The sequence below is a fragment of the Paramisgurnus dabryanus genome, chromosome 17 (assembly GCF_030506205.2).
Source record: "Paramisgurnus dabryanus chromosome 17, PD_genome_1.1, whole genome shotgun sequence".
In the NCBI taxonomy this organism is placed as follows: Eukaryota; Metazoa; Chordata; class Actinopteri; order Cypriniformes; family Cobitidae; genus Paramisgurnus; species Paramisgurnus dabryanus.
Window position 1 is genome coordinate 8,672,777 of NC_133353.1, and position 21,650 is coordinate 8,694,426.

The 21,650-nt window shown below is 37.1% G+C and overlaps 2 protein-coding genes across 2 annotated transcripts in view; both read right to left on the minus strand.

The window, feature by feature from the left end:
* The window catches only part of LOC135736436 (kelch-like protein 29), a 99,532-nt gene extending 94,965 nt beyond the window's left edge, over positions 1-4,567 (minus strand). The window contains exon 1 of the mRNA XM_065255086.1: positions 4,318-4,567. The gene's annotated coding sequence lies outside the window, so the exon portion shown is untranslated. The remainder of the gene's footprint in view (positions 1-4,317) is intronic.
* An 847-nt stretch (positions 4,568-5,414) lies between these two features.
* LOC135736341 (NACHT, LRR and PYD domains-containing protein 3) lies at positions 5,415-21,399 on the minus strand. Its single transcript, XM_065255079.1, has 11 exons — positions 21,254-21,399; positions 20,822-20,971; positions 20,187-20,339; positions 16,244-18,121; positions 13,987-14,154; positions 13,343-13,513; positions 12,735-12,908; positions 12,285-12,455; positions 8,031-8,204; positions 7,844-7,890; positions 5,415-7,741 (listed from the first exon to the last, which is right to left on the minus strand). The coding sequence occupies exons 2-11, from the start codon at positions 20,956-20,958 to the stop codon at positions 7,194-7,196; spliced, it is 3,621 nt and encodes a 1,206-aa protein (XP_065111151.1). The 5' UTR covers positions 20,959-20,971; positions 21,254-21,399; the 3' UTR covers positions 5,415-7,193.
* Positions 21,400-21,650: the final 251 nt, after the last annotated feature.

Genomic DNA, 21,650 nt, shown 5'->3' on the forward strand with positions numbered 1-21,650 from the left:
TTACGTGCAACCTATTGGAGACTATTATTCGTTATTATATAATTATTATTCGTTATTTTACTTTATTACTTCCACTAAAGAAGAGTTTTGCACTTTTATTTCAATATTTCTCTTTATATAAATACTATTTTGTACTTAAATCTATAATTTCATTATTTTACTAACCAAACTCATCTGCACTTTCCGATAGGTTGCACGTATGACACACAGTCTCACATTTTTTGACGAACTGGGGACTTCAATACTATTACGTCCGTTGCATTCTCTTTCCTATTTTATTACCATTTGCGCGTCGGTTTAGGGTTAGATTACGCAAAATTAAACAGTGTACGCGAAATTAAACAGTGTACGCGAAATTAAACAGTTGTCACCTGGCGTTGGGGTTAGAGTTAGGTTTGGGTAGGGATGTCATTATGTAAATCTAACCCTAAACCGATGCGCAAATGGTAATAAAATAGGAAAGAGAATGCAACGGACGTAATAGTATTGAAGTCCCCAGTTCGTCAAAAAATGACGCGAAAGGTATACCCTTCACGTCAACATATGACGAATGGTCAAGTGTCGTCAAATATTGACGAAATGGGGTGAGACTGGGTTGGCACGTAAGGAGAAAAGTAGCTTACTTCCCCTGGAGAAGGGTTGTGTGTTTTAAACTTTTAAAAACATATATCTCTTTACAAAAAACTTTTTTCTTCTATTTAAAAGCTATAATTTCGTTATTTTACTAACCCAACTAATGACTCCTCCGCTTTCCAATAGATTGCACGTAAATATCTGTGCATATGTGCCATCACGCGCCTTCAGCACCGCCACTGTGCAGCTTATTAATACCAGACAAAGTTGGTATTTCTGTGCAGAAACATTGAAATTTAAACATGGTCCGTACACGTAATTTAAATCCTGCGTCTCTGTCTGATTGTTGTTTCCGTTTTCTTGTTCTTGACGTTCGCTGAATTCTGGGTTTATATTTTAAACTGCCTTTTCAGTGACAATGTCAAGACCAAATGCCTGAGTGACAGGGTATTGTGTGTATGTGTGCGTGTGCGTGCGTGCATGCGTGTGTTTCCAAAATATTTTCAAAATTAAGAAAAACTAGACAAAGCTTTGCATTTTTTTCTGTGTAAGTTTATGAACAAAATGATTCTAAAGGGCACCAGGTGAAATCTTGCCTAGGGCAGCAAATTGGCCAGGGCCGGCCCTGCTTAAAGACCACAGTCAACATGAAGACATAACTCCATTAAAATCGTTTCCAAAACACCGTTATTGCCCAAGTCTGATTGCCTTTCTAACCTGCTCTCTGGATTTACTATAGTCTAACATATAATGCTACCACTTTTGAATATCTTGAATACATTAAGTTTCATCAAAAAGGCTCAAACACATATCGAGACAGAGAGAGACTTTAAATTCACCTTGAACATTATATTTTAAAACTAACTTTATTATACAGGCTTTCTGAAAGTCAAAGGTGCGTTAACAGCACCTCACTAAAAATACATTTAATATGAAAGTGAAGTGTGACTAAATGAAAAGTCCTTCAGTGTTTATTTCTTAGATTACTGGTGGGGCATGTTGTCTTGTCACACTATATAAAGAAAAGGTAGCTACCATTAAACAGACTAATGTAGGTTGAATGAATTAAATAAATCTACATTAATAATTATGAAACCAAGATGGAAAAGTTAACAAACCACTGCTTCTCACAGAAAGTGTGCATAATGATGAACCACATAAAAAAGAAAATGTGAAAAAGATCAACCCAGTAACTTAGTTTTGGTAAACCATTCTCTGCAAGCATGTGAAAAAATAGGCAATTTAAATTTGACTCCCTTTGTGATGTCAGCAGGGGATAATACCGCCCCTTAATCTGCACTTTCCAACCACGCCACTGCCATTGAGTACAGAGATCAGCTCATTGGCATGTTAAAGGAAACACCCAAAAACAGCACATTTTTGCTCACACCTACAAAGTGGCAATTTTCCAGCTCCCCTAGAGTTAAACATTTGATTTTTACCGTTTTGGAGTCCATTCAGCTGATCTCCAGGTCTGGCAGTTCCACTTTTGGCATAGCTTAGTGCAATCCATTGAATCTGATTAGACCATTAGCATCGCGCTTAAAAATAACCAAAGAGTTTTTATATTTTTCCTATTTAAAACTTGACTCTTCTGTAGCTACATTGTGTACTCAGTTGCGATTTTCCAGACAGATATGGCTCCGAACTAAACTCTCATTCTGGCGTAATAATTAAGGACGTAGTGATATTATGCACTGCCCAAAAATTGTCCCCGTGGTTACTTTCAATAGCAGGGGATTATTTTTGGGCAGTGCGTAATATCACTAACCCTCCTGCAGCCATGTTACATCACACCTTTAATTTTCCGTAGGTCTGAGTAGACGATGTAACTACAGAAGAGTCAAGTTTAAAATAGGAAAAATATTGAAACTCTTTGGTTATTTTTTAGCGCGATGCTAATGGTCTAATCAGATTCAATGGATTGTGCTAAGCTATGCTAAAAGTGCCAGCGCCAGACCCGGAGATCGGCTGAATGGATTCCAAAACGGTAAAAATCAAATGTTTAACTCTAGGGGATCTGGAAAATTTGCATATTTTCAAAAAAGTGGAATGTCCCTTTAACATGTTATAATAAATTATCTATATGATATTTTAAGCTAAAACTTCACATACGTACTGTGGGGACACCAAAGATTTATTTGGCATCTTAAAAAAGTCTGTAAAATGTTTGACAACCTTAATAAAGACTTCTCAAATATTCTTATAGGCAAATATTCATGAAAGTATCTCAACTATGTTCAGATGTTTCTCTATTGAAATGACCCCAGGTTCACAAACGTCAGTCCATCAGAAACTCCACATACATGAACACAGCATTACCTGCACAACTACTGACTGTCACAGCATCGATACTTCATCAGACGTTTGTTAAGCCGATACAACATAACATCACCAACAGATATCCATTTATAGATTTCAGCATCATTAATCAGATAAGCGCTTCAACAGACATTTGCTTTTGTCTTTCTTGCTTGCATGGGAAGACAGCGGCCAGATTTATCAAACCCACACTGTAAAAAAAATCCGTAAAAATTGCAGCTGAGTTGCCGGTAATTTACCGTAGATTTAAATGTATGTTATTTACTGGCAACATTTTGTTCAAAGTTAAATGAACATTTAACATTTACAAGTCTTTGTCTTTACAGAGTAAAACTAAAAAACAGCATCAAGCAAAACATTCTGGGAAACAAAATCTGAAGCAAAAAACAGAAAAAGGTTGATGATGATTTCTGGTTCCCAGAATGCTTTGCATGAGGCTGTTTTTGTATAGTTTTATTCTGTAAAGATAAAGACTTGTTAATATTTAAAATTTATTTAACTTTGAACAAACTCTTGCCAGTAAATAACATAAATGTAAATCTACGGTAAATTACCGGCAACCCAGCTGCAATAACATTGAAATTTTTACGGACTTTTTTTACAGTGCAAGACTCCATCTTTTATTTTTTACATACATCATTGGCCTCACATTCTATATTTGATATACATTTAATAATATATGATTTGCTTTAGACATCCACATCATATAAATCAATATTTCTGTAGCAGGTAATGGCTTAACCTGTCACCCCTCATGAGCACCCTATATGACATCAATCAGAAAGTGAAACTATCTAACAAACAACTATCAAGTATTACAAACCAGCACACATAAATAAACAAATGCTAAAAGCTTAAAATGAATACACATAAACTGTTTTACAATGACCTCTGTATCACATACATTAACAATTGTATGCTTAAAAAAAAAAAATCACCTATTTACTCAGCCTATCAAACAAAACCCCTATCAGGTATATAATGCAAAATATCACATCTAACTGAATACAGTTTTGTATGTATAGTTTCAGCATTAAAGCTTATTGACAGGTGGAAAAATTATTACTTATGTTTTGTCCCAACAAAACAATCAAATGTATTAGCAATAAAAACACTAACTTCGTATAAATATAACATGCATATTAGTATATATATATTCAATTTTCTCAATGGTTGCACACCTGTAACGTTTTGGAAAAGTGAAAAGAAGAGTCACCAGTAACTCTCTCTCCAATCCAGAAGGTCAGATTCCTGCACCTGTGCCTTTCCAAAAACCACTGTTCTCAGCTCTATACAGTTTATCATCTATACCCCCATCTCTAGATTTAAATATACAAAAGTCTTTGGTTATATCAGTCTGAGTTCCTGTTCAGAGACTCACTGTTACACATTCAATCCAGCAGCAGTAGTTTGACGTCTTACCTTCAGTCCGCGCGCGCGTCCTGGTTTAAAAGGATCTTTGCATCAGACACCGCACGCGTTTGTTACATTGTATCAGACAGAAATCAGACACTTCCGCTGCTACTGTCAGTGTGATGCTCAGCCTCGTGCACACCACTGATGTGACGATGAGGATGGTGGTGGTGATGCTGCTGCTGGGGTCTTCAGCGCGCACACGCGTCTGCGTGTTTTTGGAGAGTCGTCCTGCTCACAGCGATTGCTGCTCTGTGTATGTAAGCGCGCGCACGTGTGTTTGCCCGCCCCTTTACCACTGTTACTGGTCCCACAGCGCCACCAGTCGAGAGAAAGACGATTTAAACTGGTCACATGTATCACATTTTAATTGGAAACCTGTATGGATCCTTTGAACATTCAACAAGCCAACATTATAAGAGGCACAAGGTACAAAAATATGAGAAAATTTATTTATAGTTAAGGTTATTTTTGCCATCAAGTATTTTTTATTATCACATATTATTATGGAACATTCTTTATTTTTTGAAACTCATTAACAAATTATTCCAGTAAGCAAAATATGATTGGAGTTTAAAGTAGGAATAAAGAAAAAAAAGACTATCTACTGAATATAGTGCAATGTGTTGATTAATTTGTTTAACATCAGTTTATCTCTCTGGCTCTTCGCAAAAAAACATCTTAAGCAAATCATAATATTTATTTACTTTTTTTCATCTCAATTTACAAAACATACAATACGATCAAATATACTTTACTACAGAATTAAGTATATTAAATGCTTTTTTGAGCTTTTGAATTTAAAGGCTTTGTCATATTGTCAAAAGTTTTAAAAAGGGACTTAGTGTCTGTGGCAAACATTTTAAAATTAGGTTTAGAATGAATGGATCTGGCTTTATGAATATGAAATTTGCCTAGAAGAGAAATCAGAAAAATAGTGTTATCAAGATTACTGTCCTTAGAATAAAAATCTGAAAGAAAAATAATAGTCTCTGAAAATTCTATTTTTTTTTTTACAGCATATTAAAACCAAAATAGTAACATCTGACCAAAAGGATTTTGAGAATTGGCAATGAAAAAACAAGTGTAAAATAGATTCATCTTCAATATTACAAAATGAAACTTTATTTACATTATAAGTGTTGATTTCACGTCTCACATCAAATACGTGACTGACATCTGCTGGTGATGATGAGTAAGTGCAGCAGAACCTTTGCAAGCTTTTCATTGCAAACTCATCTGGGTAATATTTTCTTTTCTGAATTGCTAAAACACATTTTTAGAAACCATCAGTTATTTTCTCAAAAGCTTAAACACAAATCAAAATTGTCATTAACATAAACCCTGACTCATCTATCAAAATCGAATAATTTATTCAAAGCCATTTAACAAATACTGTTAAAAATCTCTATTACTGTAATCATAAGTTTAGTTGAGTGAATATACAGTAGTGAATACTTTACTGCAAATACTGCAAGTAATAGTCAGTTTTCAATATTACTGGAAGCAGCACTTGTATTTTGTAAAAAGTCAGTAATCCAACTGTAAATTTTGCCAATTGCATCGTCTCTGGTGTTTTGTTCTTCATCATACTCTTCATCTGCCTCTCAGACTGTTTCCAATCCACACAATTGCTAAAAATACCATTAGCAAAAAGTGTGTGCAATTTTGAGTTGTTGTATTTTCTTGATAATGACAACTGTGTTGTAGTTGTGTTCACCTTTAGCATTTATAACACAAGTGCATTGCAGTGTAAAATGTGTGTTTTAGTGAGAAGTTTCTGTTTAGAGTTTTGTAAAATGATGACAAATGGGTTTAGGCCACTATGAGTTAGGTTCAGAGATTGGGGTTTAGTGTTTTAGCAATTTTAGAAAAACTTTAATAGTGTTGTTCAGTGTCTTACAAGCATTGTTCAATACTGAAAGAAAGCACATTTTTAAAACTCTTCTCACCGTCCGCTAAGTCAGGGCAAACTAAACTGTGAAACATTTTTCATTGCTTTCAGACAAAATACATTCAGTGACCACACTTTACTCTTTTCCCATTCATACTCCACGACATGTAAAATGCTATGTATTTTCAGCACATTTTTCTAATGCTAACAAACTGCATTCAAAATAGTTACACATTCAAAACAGAATGATGGCAAATTCCAAACATTTATACAGTAGTGGTTTTAAAATATTGAAAATTTTATAGCCAAAAATTAAAACAATAATCATTGCAACCACCCAGGTGTTCTGCCTCAGTCTCATTACCATGATTTAGTAAAAGGAGATCGTTGGGATTTATTGGCAAATTTGGATGAAAGAAAAGCGGTTCAGAGAAGATACTTTACTTTCCAAGATGCATTGCCAGAGACGACATCAGATGTGATGTTGATGAGAACTTGTGGCCAAATGCAAGAGAGAAAGCAGACACGAACCGTCACTGTAATTTACCATAATGAACAACTGCACATGTTGTTACAGTAATGTGTAGAATGGATTTTATTTATTATTTTTTATTATTATCATTAAAGCACTGGGATTTTTATTCTCTTTTTTCACATCTTGGCTATAATTTTCAAGTACTAAAAAAATAAATTTTGATTTATTTCTGAATCATTCTTCTTACAAATGCTTTCAATAAAGTGACAAGGTGTTACAGTATTGTATATGAAGAACTGAAATCATTCAAACTTAAAAAGAAAAGTTTAAAAAAGAATTGTTGCCAGTGTTATGTTGGTCTGAGTGAATTTTGAAGGTTGTTTGGCCAACATTCATGCTGGTGATGCAGACTGTGTGTTATTGAACAATGCTTGTTAGCAACTGAAAAACTACTGAATCAAATATTATACATATTAAAAACAAACAGAAACATTTTACAGCGTTTAGGTCCATCATTCAGTTGTGTCTCACAGGAGGTGGGTTAATCTCACAATAAGCATCTTGGTAGGTAACCATTACACTAAATCCAGCATAAAGTGGTTCAGTGAATGTAGTGTATGTTGTCTTTAAGTGTGTGAGTGTTTGTGTATTAGAGACGGTGTAGAAGGACAAAACACCAGCTGACCTGTCCAGAAACACTGCTACTCTTTCAGAGTCCGGAAAATCTAAAAATTCCATTTCTGCGCAGTTTCTTTTACTGTGTGTGAAAGTCACAAATTCTTTATCCAATTCCAGACTGCAGTATTGTGTATTGTGCCAAAATGACTTGTCCTCCTCACTCACTTTATATGACACATATATAATAACAACTCCACTGAATTTAACTTCCCAATAACAGCGGCCGGTCAGACTCTCTTTACATAAAACCTGAGGAGGGCCATCAAATCTCTCTAGATTATCGAGGTATGACTGCTCATCTTTTACATATGTAACCGCTCTGTTCTCCTTAGACAGAATCAGACGATTGTTTGCTGTGTTTGGGTCAAATGTGAGATCACACGCATCTGTACACAATAAAAGACAATGGATTAGAAAACATATAAAACACAATAACAGAAATGTGTGTGCGTGTGTGTGTATATGAGTGTGTGTGTGTGTGTACTTACATTTTTGTGGTCCTGATATAATTCTGAGCTGTCCTCCATGATTAACACTATGAATAAAAAGAGATCACACGCTGCATATTTTACAATGTAAACAGCATTTTGAATGTTTACTTTGTGTGCGATAATGTTTAGATGTGCCATACACTATGTTCTGTGTTTTAAAACGGATTATTAGAGCCCAACATACTTGAGTTTGTGTAGTGTATAGTTTGGATCATTGAGTTTATCAGTGAGCATCTGAACTCCTGAAGGTCCAGGGTGATTGTAGCTCAGGTCCAACTCTCTCAGATGTGATGGGTTTGAACTCAGAGCTGAAGCCAGATAACAACAACCTTCATCTGTCACCATACAACCTGATAATCTACAAAAACAAACACATCAACAGTTGTCAATCATTTCCTTATTGATTAGTTGGTCTCCAACACCACCATCAGACAGGGCGAACTGTGCGCTTATAATTAAAGTCAGGCGCTGTTTCGTCATGCGACGCAAGCTGCACATTTATCAGGCGCTTCTTCTTATTGGGCAACAAGCTTATTTAAAGCAAGGCAGCATTCCCCGGACCAACAACTGAAGCAAAAGTGCAAACAAATGCTGGTTAATAAAGGCTTCATTTCATTCTTTAATATAAGTGAGTTTGTTTAGTTTTTATTACTGTAACAACGCATGTATATCACTTTCATACCATAATGGCTTAATTTATTTTGTTAATAATGTTCATTCTCATCAAGGACTAAAGTTGAAGATTAAAGGGAGTTTATTATTTTATATTTTATATATACAGTGAGGAAAATAAGTATTTGAACACCCTGCTATTTTGCAAGTTCTCCCACTTAGAAATCACGGAGGGGTCTTAAATTGTCATCGTAGGTGTCCACTGTGAGAGACATAATCTAAAGAAAATCACAATGTATGATTTTTTAACTATTTATTTGTATGATACAGCTGCAAATAAGTATTTGAACACCTGTCTATCAGCTAGATTTCTGACCCTCAAAGGCCTGTTAGTCTGCCTTTAAAATGTCCACCTCCACTCCATTTATTATCCTAAATTAGATGAGGTCATTAGCTGCATAAAGACACCCGTCCACCCCATACAATCAGTAAGAATCCAACTATTAACATGGCCAAGACCAAAGAGCTGTCCAAAGACAATAGAGACAAAATTGTACACCTCCACAAGGCTGGAAATGGCTATGGGGAAATTGCCAAGCAGCTTGGTGAAAAAGGTCCACTGTTGGAGCAATCATTAGAAAACGGAAGAAGCTAAACATGACTGTCAATCTCCCTCGGACTGGGGCTCCATGCAAGATCTCACCTTGTGGGGTCTCAATGATCCTAAGAAAGGTGAGAAATCAGCCCAGAACTACACAGGAGGAGCTGGTCAATGACCTGAAAAGAGCTGGGACCACCGTTTCCAAGGTTACTGTTGGTAACACACTAAGACGTCATGGTTTGAAATCATGCATGGCACGGAAGGTTCCCCTGCTTAAACCAGCACATGTCCAGGCCCGTCTTAAGTTTGCCAATGACCATTTGGATGATCCAGAGGAGTCATGGGAGAAAGTCATGTGTTCAGATGAGACCAAAATATAACTTTTTGGTCATAATTCCACTAAACGTGTTTGGAGGAAGAAGAATGATGAGTATCATCCCAAGAACACCATCCCTACTGTGAAGCATGGGGGTGGAAGCATCAAGCTTTGGGGTGTTTTTCTGCACATGGGACAAGGCGACTGCACTGTAATAAGGGGAGGATGGCCATGTATTGCGAGATTTTGGGGAACAACCTCCTTCCCTCACTTAGAGCATTGAAGATGGGTCGAGGCTGGGTCTTCCAACATGACAATGACCTGAAGCACACAGCCAGGATAACCAAGGAGTGGCTCTGTAAGAAGCATATCAAGGTTCTGGCGTGGACTAGACCAGGGGTCCCCAAACTTTTTTTCACCACGGACCAGTTTCAGCTTTAAAAAAATTTCGCGGACCGGGGGATGAGATTGGGGGGGGGGGTTTGGGGTCGCTGAGTTGCTGTTCAAACGTGCTGAAAATCCTCCTTTTCCGTTTTAAATGGAAGTAAAGATATAAACAACCATGCATTAGGAAAATTAATAATTGCTTTATTTAGGCTATAGTATATTTTCTATAGACGTGTAAAACCATATTTTGGCGGATTGTTTTTTACTTTCATTGTTTTTACTAGTTTGCCTGCCCATTTAGTCTTTATAATTAATGGAACCTAAACAAACTTGGCTTGCTGTTCTCGAAGGCTGCTGGAATCTTGGTCGGGCTCGAGACCCAATTCCAAGTAACAGAAGAGAAGAAAAATGCAGTGAAGGAGGAGAGATGCCAGAAGAATTGCGGCTGCGGCACGGACTCGGAGACTCACGTTTACCATGATTAATGATGATTGACAAGTTTAGGTTCCTTTCAAACCTAAGTTAAAAGTGTAGCCGTTAAAATATTATTAGCCTAATAGTTTATTTTGATCATGGTGCTACGATCGATGGATAATTCTGAAGTTGTTTTAAAGAAGAATAAAATAATTACTTTTCAGTCATTTGCGCTGTCACACATTTGAACGTCTCCGCATATGTACATCATTGCGACGTACATTTGCAAATGATTCATAAAGTCATACCTCCGCAATTCTTTGATTGATTGTGTTTTAGAAGTACTGTATGCTCAAAACTCTAATGACAGCAATGTGATCGCTGATGCGCTGGTAGAGAGAGAGAGGCGGAGAAAAAGAGAGAGAGCGCGGCTCTGTTCAAAAGTGGAAATTGAAGTCGGCTCTTAATACAGTACAAAATACCCGATTAAGCTATTACGTGGCTATTATACACATTTTTTCGGGACGTTCTTGCGCCCCGATGGCAACTTGTCCACGACCCAGTACTGGGTCGCAACCCGGTGGTTGGGGACCTCTGGACTAGACAATCTCCAGACCTAAACCCAATCGAGAATCTTTGGAGGGAGCTCAAACTCTGTGTTTCTCAGCGATAGGACAGAAACCTGACTCATCTAAAGAAGATCTGTGTGGAGGAGTGGGCCAAAATCCCTCCTGCAGTGTGTGCAAACCTGGTGAAAAACTACAGGAAAGGAAACATTTGACCTCTGTAATTGCAAACAAAGGCTACTGTACCAAATATTTACATTGATTTTCTCAGGTGTTCAAATACTTATTTGCAGCTGCATCATACAAATAAATAGTTAAATAATCATAAATTGTGATTTCTGGATTTTTTTTAGATTATGTCTCTCAAAGTGGACATGCACAAACAATGACAATAACAGACCCCTCCATGATTTTCAAAGTGGGAGAACCAGCAAAATATCAAATATATATATATATACAGTGAGAAGTAAAACTGTAGTAACTGTAGTAAAACTGAGGAGTAAAACTGTAGTGTGTGGCTTTTGCACTTTTAAAAGTACACTTCAACACGTGAATATCCATTATTTAGTGCCTTACCCAGTCAACACGTGAGATCACAGTGCATTCACACCGTTCTCATACCGGGATAATTCACAGTGTGAGCTATATGTGAGTTCATTGTGATTTCAAAATGTTGAGCAGGTTGAAAGGAGGCAATACAACACAAGTATGGCATTATACTTCCTATATCTCACTAGGAAAAGGTGGATACTGGAGGATCACAGTCTGAGCTATATGTGACCTTATTGTTCAGAATGTTGAGTTCATGGTATGAGTGTGCTATGACTTCACATAGTGACCATAGTATGAGCACACAGTGAGTGTGGTATGACTTCTCATTGTGGCCATGATATGAGTGAACAGTGAATGTGCTGTGACCTCACATTGTGACAATACCTCATGATGTGAGGTCATGCCACACTCACTGTGTGCTCATACTATGATCATAATTTTAGGGGAACGGAATGTTTCCAATTAGCTAACGCTAGAATAGTTCTCTGAGCGACATTTGGTACTTTTCATACCATGTGCTTTATGGGTAGTATGAGCTGACAGTGAGTCTGCAGTGACCTCATATGGTGACCTTAATATATGAGCAAACCGTGAGTGTGCTGTGTGGTTACAATTTTAGCTCACTGTGACGCACACATTGTGACAACATTTTGGGGATCTTGTTAGCTTATGGGACTTCACTGAGAGATCAAAGTGATGACTGGGTATTTAGCTATAATTGAGCTTTATTAGCTATCTAATTGAGTAATATTTATGTTTTTATCCGATTAGTCGATTAATAAAAAAAAATTCGTCTGATTAATCGATTATGAAAAATAATTAGTTGCAGCCCTAAAAATCACAACACGTGACTTGGCCTAACATGATCCGAACCACTGATTCAAAACAAAAGATTCATAATTATTATAAAGCATTGTTTCAAAAGGACCTAGATAACAAATGTGATCATATTTCATAACCAAGTGAATGTGTTCTCTCACAACTAAATACCTCAGTATGTTGAGTTGACAGTGTGAACTCTTCAGTCCATCTGTGATCAGCTTCACTCCTGAATCCTGTAGGTCATTGTAACTCAGGTCCAGATCTCTCAGAGAGTTTGATGATTGAAGAACTAAAGCCAAACTTTCACAACATCCATCAGTGAGATTACAGCCAACAAGTCTATAACAGAGAACAAAACATGTATCTTAAAATATGTAGTAGATTGAAATGATGATTTCTAGATTTTTTTAAATCTTTTGTAATTATATTCTAAATAGCACGAATTGAAACAAAAATGAGCACCTATGAGACAAACTATTCACTTACAGTAGAAAGAGATCTAATAATCAGCAAACCAAGTCTTATCAACAGGTCATCTGTATTTTTAAACTTTTATATAAAGAAAAATATATTAAATTTGTTAGCTTAGTGGAAAGTTTTTTTTAAGTTATTACATACTTCAGTATCCCCAGGTGACAGCGTGAACTCTTCAGTCCATCAAAGATCAACTTCACTCCTGAATCCTGAAAGTTATTGTAACTCAGATCCAGATCTCTGAGGTGAAAGAGGTTTGAACTTAGAGCTGAAGCCAGATAACCACAACCTTCATCTGTCACCATACAGCCTGATAATCTACAAAAACACACAAACATCAACAGTCAAAATAAATGTACCTCTTTTAGTGACCTCAGATATAGATATGACATGTAGCAGTATAGACTAGACGACACATTTAGATTTGTTTGTATTATGGTATCATTTATGTCAAATCATTTGTTGATTTTATAACATTGGAGATCAGAGTTAGGTTAGTGTCTTGGAACGTATCGAGTGACTGCAAACGTCTCTTTTATCATAAATCCTTTAGACGCATGTGCAGCAGGCACGTATTGTGACATGATGCGTGATGCACATAGGTTCACATGATGCAGCAAACACATATTTTGACATGACGTGTGATGCACATGACCCAACAACATCTTTTGAATTCCTGTCTCCTCGTAAGTGAAGTCACGGCACGCCACTGCTTTAATTCATAAACAAGTCAATCTATGTTTAAAAAATACCTCAGTATGTTGAGTTGACAGTGTGAAGTCTTCAATCCATCAGAGATCAACTTTATTCCTGAATCCTGTAGTTTATTGTAACTCAGGTCCAGATCTCTCAAAGAGTTTGATGATTGAAGAACTGAAGCCAAACCTTCACAACATCCATCAGTGAGATTACAATTAGCAAGTCTATAACAGAAGAGAAAAAGTTACAATTAAACTTTTTTGACTAGTAAAGCTGCATTCAGACTAGCAAGCGACTAGCAGTAACAAAAAGACAATATCATTCCTTTCAATGAAACTTGGTGACTTCCGGTGACTTTGGTGACTGAATAGGGCGCGTCCAGTCATGTGACCAAGTTGAGAAAAGTTAAACTTTATGTAAAGTGTGTGACTACCAATGAGAGTGAAACAGTGGAGTTCACGTCACCCGTAGTTAAATACTTTTTAGATGGGTAGCTTAGTTGTAGCGTAACTACTTTAAGAAGCTTGTAGGGTCCAACTACAATTTCCCAACCCCAACACTGCCAATATTTAGGTGCAATCCCATTTCTCTGTCTTACAAAACTAAGGGGTAAGACAGAGAAATGGGATTGGGCCTTAACCATCAATATTTAACCAAGTGAATAAATCAATCAATGTATATCCATGTTTATGAATACCTCAGTATGTTCAGTTGGCACTGTGAACTCTTCAGTCCAGACATTAACTCTACTCCTAAATCCTGTTGATGAATGTTCCTCATGTTCAGCTCTATTAGAGAGTTTGATGATTGAACAGCTGAAGCCAAACTTTTACATTCATCTGTATTGAAACTACAATCAACGAGTCTATAACAGAAGATAAAACATGACACAATCAAATAAAATTGTTGTGTTATTTATACATTGACCACTTGACTCTATGTCATATCACTCTGGCATTCGTGGCAATAGAAGTGCATGTGACGTCACCTTCGGCAAAAGTGACTGCGGTTACGCCAACTGAGTGGCAAAAAGTCTGAGCGACAGCATTAGCATGGTGTGAAAAACGCGTCTAAAATGGGAAAAGTAGATGTGTGATCAACTGTACTAACAGATTCAACAAAAAATTTTGAGCGATCTTTATCCACTTAAAGGAGAAGTAGCAGTATAGCCTGGCTGCGCCCTCCTACGCACTTCCGCTCAATTTCATTTTCCTCAGTACTACGTCTGGGATTTCAGTCCATTCTAGCGTTTCGAGAAATTTTTGTAGGACCAATCAGCGAACAGAGGGAGTGGCTAAGAACGATGATGTTGATGTTGTGCGTCAGTTTGAGTTGTAGTTTAGTAATGGCAGCGGAGAAAGACGTGAGAAAAGCTATTCGGTCCGTTGTTGCAAAACTGCCGAATATACAGAAGTTAGCGATTGGCTTTGGCAGATCCTGAGTGACTCTGAGCAGATCCAATAGTGTTGAACTTTAACAGAGAAACAGCCTACAAGGAAGTAAAAGTTTCTCAATGAAGAGAGGCCAGACTCTCTGTACAAATGAAATGTTCGAGAGTCTGGTACAACCAGGCTAGTAGCAGTTGCAATACCGGTATGTCAGGTATATAAAATTTTGGGATAAAAATCCTATAAAAATACACCAATGAGTACTCTTCATTGCAAAGTTTTGTAATTGAGCCTTCATTAAAAAACTTCCATTATGATCAGCCTTGTGTTCTACCGCGGGCCTTGGTTTAATGGTTTAATAGTGTTGAGCAAGACAAACATATATGTTAGAAAAAAGCAATGTCTGGTCATATGCCAATGTACACAGACTACTGGTTGTTTGGCAAGTTGTTAGGGTTACTGTTAAGGCCAACTAAATTTAAGCTGATAATAGTCAGTTTTACTGGCGTTTTCGCAGCAGCTATGAAAACCAGCCATTTTGTTAAATGTTTTGCCATAGGGCACGCTCCGGCATGATCACGAAGAAAAGTGACGTCGTTGCATACCCTCTATAACTTTCATTTTAGCTAAAACATTTCAATAGGTCAAAATAGCACAGCAAATTTAGTAGATATTAATTAAAATTATTTAGACTGCTTCATGCATTCATTAATATTAAAGGAACAGTATATTACAATGAACTCTTGTGGGTGAACTTTATATCGCAGTCTAAAGTACCTGACTCGAATCACTTTTTACCCGACATGCAGTAATAATTATTTTTAAAGCAACACTTTTTTCGACTTTTAAATGTCTCTAAAATTATTTCTGTGGTTGAACAATTGTTAACTGGATGAATTCTGCTGCTAATAACCCGAGCAGCCTCCTAGCGGCTACAAACACACTGTAAAACCTTTTTACACAGCACAGAAAATACCCCAAAATACAGACAGATTTCTGTGTAAACGCAAACACATCCCATAAATGTTCTGGGATCGCTCCCCGAAAGAGGACCTAGTAACATTCCAGGATTGTTCGTGCCGTAGCGTGTCATCGCAACAAGAAGTTAGGGTTTAGATCTTTAAAATGAGGGATTCACATGCAGATTAACATTCACAAAAAATATCAGAAACTTGACTAAAGCATGAATCAGGGAGCTCGTCACTATCCGTGCTGAAGAGGAGATCATTCAGCAGCATAAAAGAACAGCGCGTCACATGAACATATAAGCTTATAATAGAGTTTATAAGACAATCTTACATGGAGAACTACAACGACTTGCTTTAAAAGTAAAACCCGAGACAAACCGCGACAAAATTAGAACCAAGTTCGACCCAACCAATGGGCCATTTGTTTACAGACAAAAATGACTGGCGGGCCGGATAAAGATATGTTATAGTATGTTTATCTTAATTGTATAATTGGGTTCTCCCAGTTAACTTTAAGGTCTTACATCAGTATAATGTGATGTGGGAGGTCATAACTCTGATGGGTTCACAAGCTACAATCACAGTAATGTATACTCACAGAGCTTTTCTGCAGTTCATCACAGCTGGTATGAGTCTCACGGCACCATCATATGTTGTGTTGAATTGACTGATATCAAACTCATCCAGCACCTCCTCTGACATCTGAAGCATGTAGGCTATAGCTGAACATTGAGCAGCAGAGAGTTTATCCTTTAAATATCTCTTTGTTTTCACAAACTCCTGAATCTCTCTGTACAGAGTCTGATCGTTCATTTCCAGCAGACAGAGGAACAGATTGATGGATCTATCATTTGAGAGATAATGTTGATTAGTTGAGAGTTCATCATCTTCAGACTGATCACTGGAGTTGTCACCTATGGGTTCTTGATATTTGATTTTTTCTTTAATATACTCGCTGGTTTTCTTGATGGTTTCTGTGGTGTCCACGGTGTGTGTTTCTAGATCCTGTAAGAGTCTCTGATTGGACTCCAGCGAGATGCCCAGCATGAATCGAAGGAAAAGATCCAGACGTCCACTTTTTGTCTGTGAGGATCTATCAGTTACTGTTTGTAATAGTCCATACAGTGCATTATTCACATCAGATTCAATATTCTCCACTACACATGAGTGAAACATAAAGAACGCAGCGAGAAACTCCTGAAAGCTGAGATGTATGAAGCTATAGACTTTTCTCTGATTTATCACAGATTCCTCTTTAAAGATCTCAGTACAGATCCCAGAATACACCGAGGCATCAGTGATGTCTATCCCACAATCTCTCAGGTCCTCCTCATAAAACATCACATTACCCTTCATCAGCTGTTTATAAGCCAGTTTAGACAGTTTTACAATCACTTCTCTGTTGGACTGCAGGAGTTTCTCTGGATCTCGCTCATCATACTTCTCATTTTTCATATTCATCTGAATGAGCAGGAAGTGGATGTACATTTCAGTCAGGGTTTGAGGGATTTCTGCTGTGTGATCTTGTGTCAGGATCTTCTGAAGCACAGTGGATGAGATCCAGCAGAACAGTGGTATATGACACATGATGTGAAGGCTTCTCCTTCTTCTAATGTGTGAGATGATTCTGCTGGCTTGATCTTCATCACTGATTCTTTTCCTGAAATATTCCTCCTTCTGAGGATCATTGAATCCCTGGATTTCTGTCACACGGTTGATGTATTCAGAAGGGATCTGATTGGCCGCTGCTGGTCTGGAGGTGATCCAGATGTGAGCAGAGGGAAGCAGATCTCCTTTGATGAGGTTTGATATCAACACACCAACTGATGAAGGCTGAGTCACTTCAGAAACAATCTGACTGTCTTTAAACTTCATTGGTATTCTGCTTTCATCCAGACCATCAAAGATGAACACAACTTTACACTCATCATAAATCTTTGAGTCCAGATCTTGAAGTTCAGGATGAAAGTCAAGCAGAAGTTTGTGAAGACTGTACTGATCATCTTGAATCAAGTTCAGTTCTCGAAATGGAAGGACAAACATGAAATCTACATCCTGATTGGCCGTTCCCTCGGTCCAATCCAGAATTAACTTCTGTACAGAGACGGTTTTACCGATTCCAGCGATGCCTTTAGTAAGAACGCTCTTGATTTTGTTCATCTTCTCCTCACATCCTGGTTCAAGAAAGGGTTTAAAGATGTCATTGCAGTAGACTGTTGTGTCTTGTGAGTGTTGTGTTTTGGGTTTTTTCTCCATGTGTAACACCTCATGTTCTTCATTCACTCCTTCTCTCTCTCCATTTATGATGTAAAGTTGTGTGTAAATCCTGTTCAAGAGGGTTTGATTTTCTTGTTGTTTTATTCCCTCAAATAAACTCTCATATTTGTTCTTCATGATGGTTTTGTGTTGATCTTTGACTCTCTGTAGGTTTGTAGTCTCGTCCAGTAGTCTGTGTGTCTCTGTGTCCTGTTGTCTGCTAAGAGTTTGACAGTAGTAGTCAGTTTTAGTATCTGTACTTCATTTGAGTGTTTTTTTACTTCTCTGGTGACTTCTGTTCCGAGGGACGCAAATTCAAAATATGTGTTCGGAGTGTCGTGTGTGTTGCTCGTCATGTCAACATATGTGTTAGTTGCGTCAAGTGAACCATGTTTATCATGCGTCTTGCCTGCTGCACACTCGTTTAAAGTGATTATGACGCTGATGTTCACAAAATACTTGCAAGACTTAACTTTATCAAGGATAAGTCCAGATAATTTACTCACCAAATGTTGATGTCTCTCTTTGTTCAGTCGAGAAGAAATTATATTTTCTGAGGAAAACATTAAGGATTTTTCTTATTTTAATGGACTTTAATGGACCACAACACTTAACACTTAACTCAACACTTAACAGGTTTTTTCAACAGAGTTTCAAAGGACTCTAAACGATCTCAAACGAGGCATAAGGGTCTTATCTAGCGAAACGATTGTCATTTTTGACAAGGAAAAAATGCACTTTTAAACCACAACTTCTTGTCTATCTCCGATCCTGTGAAGCACCAAACCTCACGTAATTGCGTAGTGACGTAGAAAGGTCACGTGTTACATATTGAAACGCACATTTTCAGACCATTTTAAACAATAAACTGACACAAAGACATTAATTAGTATCATCCCACATACAACAACGCCAAAACGGTCCTCTTTCTCCACACTTGTAAACACTGGGATGTAGTTTTGCGTTCGTCCTCTGTGACCTCTTGACATGATGACATATTGCGCGAGGTCGCGCTGACGCTTTTCAGGACCGGAGATAGACGAGAAGTTGTGGTTTAAAAGTGCATTTTTTTTATTGTAAAAAATGACAATCGTTTCGCTAGATAAGACCCTTATGCCTCGCTTGGGATCCTTTAGAGTCCTTAGAAACTCTGTTAAAAAAAATGTTAAGTGTTGAGTTAAGTGTTAATTGATGGGTTCCATTAAAATGAGAAAAATCTTGGAATGTTTTCCGCAAAAAACATAATTTCCTCTCGACTGAACAAAGGAAACATCAACAGTTTGGATGACATGGTGGTGAGTAAATTATCTGGATTTTTTTTAAGAAAATTGACTTTTTTTAATCCTTTAAAAGTAAACTCTGATTACACATGAGATTAAGCGAGTATCTGGCAAATGCGAGCATCTCATAAACCCTTTAAATGCATGTGCAGCAGGCCCGTATTTTGACAAGACACATGATGCACATGGTTCACATGACGAGCCACACACATGACGAGCTAAATACATGTTGTGACGAGCTTTGCATCTTGCGCCCTCGAAAAAGAAGTCACCAGCCGCCACTGGTTCACAGGTTTCTATAATGTTTTACACCACTACATTTAATATAAAATTTAATTTAATACTTAATGACATTAAAAATCTAGTACTAAATTACTTTTACTCAAGTAGAAGTAACTAAAAGATCTATTTGAGTATTAATAAGACAGGCATAAATTTTTAATTAACTCAACAGGGTTTAAGAAATATAGTGGAGTGAAAAGTCAAACATTATAAATCAGAATGTAGTGAAGTAAAAGGTGAATCGGGGATCATCGGGTGGAAGGGGCTTAAAAATGTGCATAGTACTAATACGATCTTTAAATAAAAAAAACAGTATTGCGTCATTGACTTTAGTCTTTAGACCAGGTTTTAGTTGGTCAATGGCGTCGTTTATTTTAGTTGCCTTAAAATAGCAACGTTCCAACAATGCGCCTGAACACACCTCGTTTTCAAGCCAGCACACCTATGGATGCACAAATAGGTGCAAATGCATTTGCTATTGTATTTAAACATCGTGAAAATAATAACTGCGTCGGGCTCAAACTAGCAAAAAACACCTGCATTGAGCTGCATTGCGCTGAGTGTATGATAGGGCCCTAAATGTTTAATGTGCGGAAATGTATGCACCTTAAATAAAAAAAAATAATAATAATATTATGACCTTGAACAAACTCATCAAATAGCCTAATGTGTAATATTTCTTACCGTAGTACTTAAGCCAAGGTAAATGATCTTTATACTCACACAGGGTCAGAGGTCACAGCTCCATCATTGAGTTTAGGGGGATTGTCCATAGACGCGTTACTCTTCATAGACACACAACTGAGTACTGTTTCACTGGTTTGAACATCACACTCCTCCTTTATCTCCTCATATAGACTCATTTTACAGGCAATGCTACAAAACAACAAAAAGAAACCATTTACTTATAGATGTGAAAGTGAGCAGCCCATATCACAAACTGTAGGCTGGTTTCCATTCGATTTGCACAAAATATTCTAAATGTTAATAAAAAATATCCTGACAGCATTTTCAATAACCGGTGCGACTGTCTATAACATAATTTTTCGTTACTTGGGGCCAGTTTTAGGCCCTCTTCTCTCTTTATTTACTCCCGTTTGGTTCAATCATCAGAAAGCTTTTCATTTGATTCTCTGTTCTTATTTTATCACTTACTTTTTATTTGATTATTTCATTACTTGAGAACTTTTTACTATTCATTTAACATTAGGCAAGCATTAATGGTTACTTCTGATTAAAGTCAATCCTTAATTTTTTCTAACTCCCTTGAATAGAATCAAATTGTATTTTTATGGTATAAATGTATCATCCTAAAGTCTCAATCTATATTGATTCGTAAAGTAAAATAACAAACTCACTTAGGGTCAGACTCAGAGGTCATGGTTTCATCGCTGAGTTTAGGGGGATTGTCCATAGATGCATGACTCTTCATAGACACACAACTGGGTTCAACTTCACAGGTGTGAACATCACACCCCTCCTCATAGACACTCATTTTACAGCAAGTGCTACAGAAACATAAAGAACAGAAAAACACAAGCATCACTGTTATATGAAATACGAATTGAAGGTACACATTTCTGTTTACATGTGAAAAACCCAAAATATAGCAGTGTTTACACAGGATACTTATGTTCACATACTGTATATGAATCGGTTCAGTCTACTTTTCATCGAAGTTATTAAAAACGATGTTGAATACTAACTTTTTTGTGTATGTGCTAACTGACTGCGTAGCCATATATGTAAACATCTCTGCATTTAGTGTGTGCATAGAAAAAATGACTTACTGTTATATTTTCTGTCTGCAAAAGCCTTACGATTGACATCAGAAAACAATCTGGCACAACTAGATTTAAACATGTTTACACATGCTAATTAATACCAATTGTGATCCCAGCAAAGCATTTGTGCAAACCTAAACTGTCTTGCAAAATGGAGTGAAATAGTTTCACTTTCATTTTAAAACGGTTCACTACAGCTATGGGTTGCTCGGCAACGTCACTGCTTGCGCGCGCAACCGAGAGGCAGAAGAGACGTGCCTTTTGTTGACAGAAAAACAGTAGAAAAACAGATCCAACTAAAATCAAGTTTTATTTATATACAAACAATAAAGAAAGCTTCAATACTTTAAGGTTGTTGCAGTAGCGGACGAGCTCACCAGTCGGGCTTTCTGCCTCCTGAGTC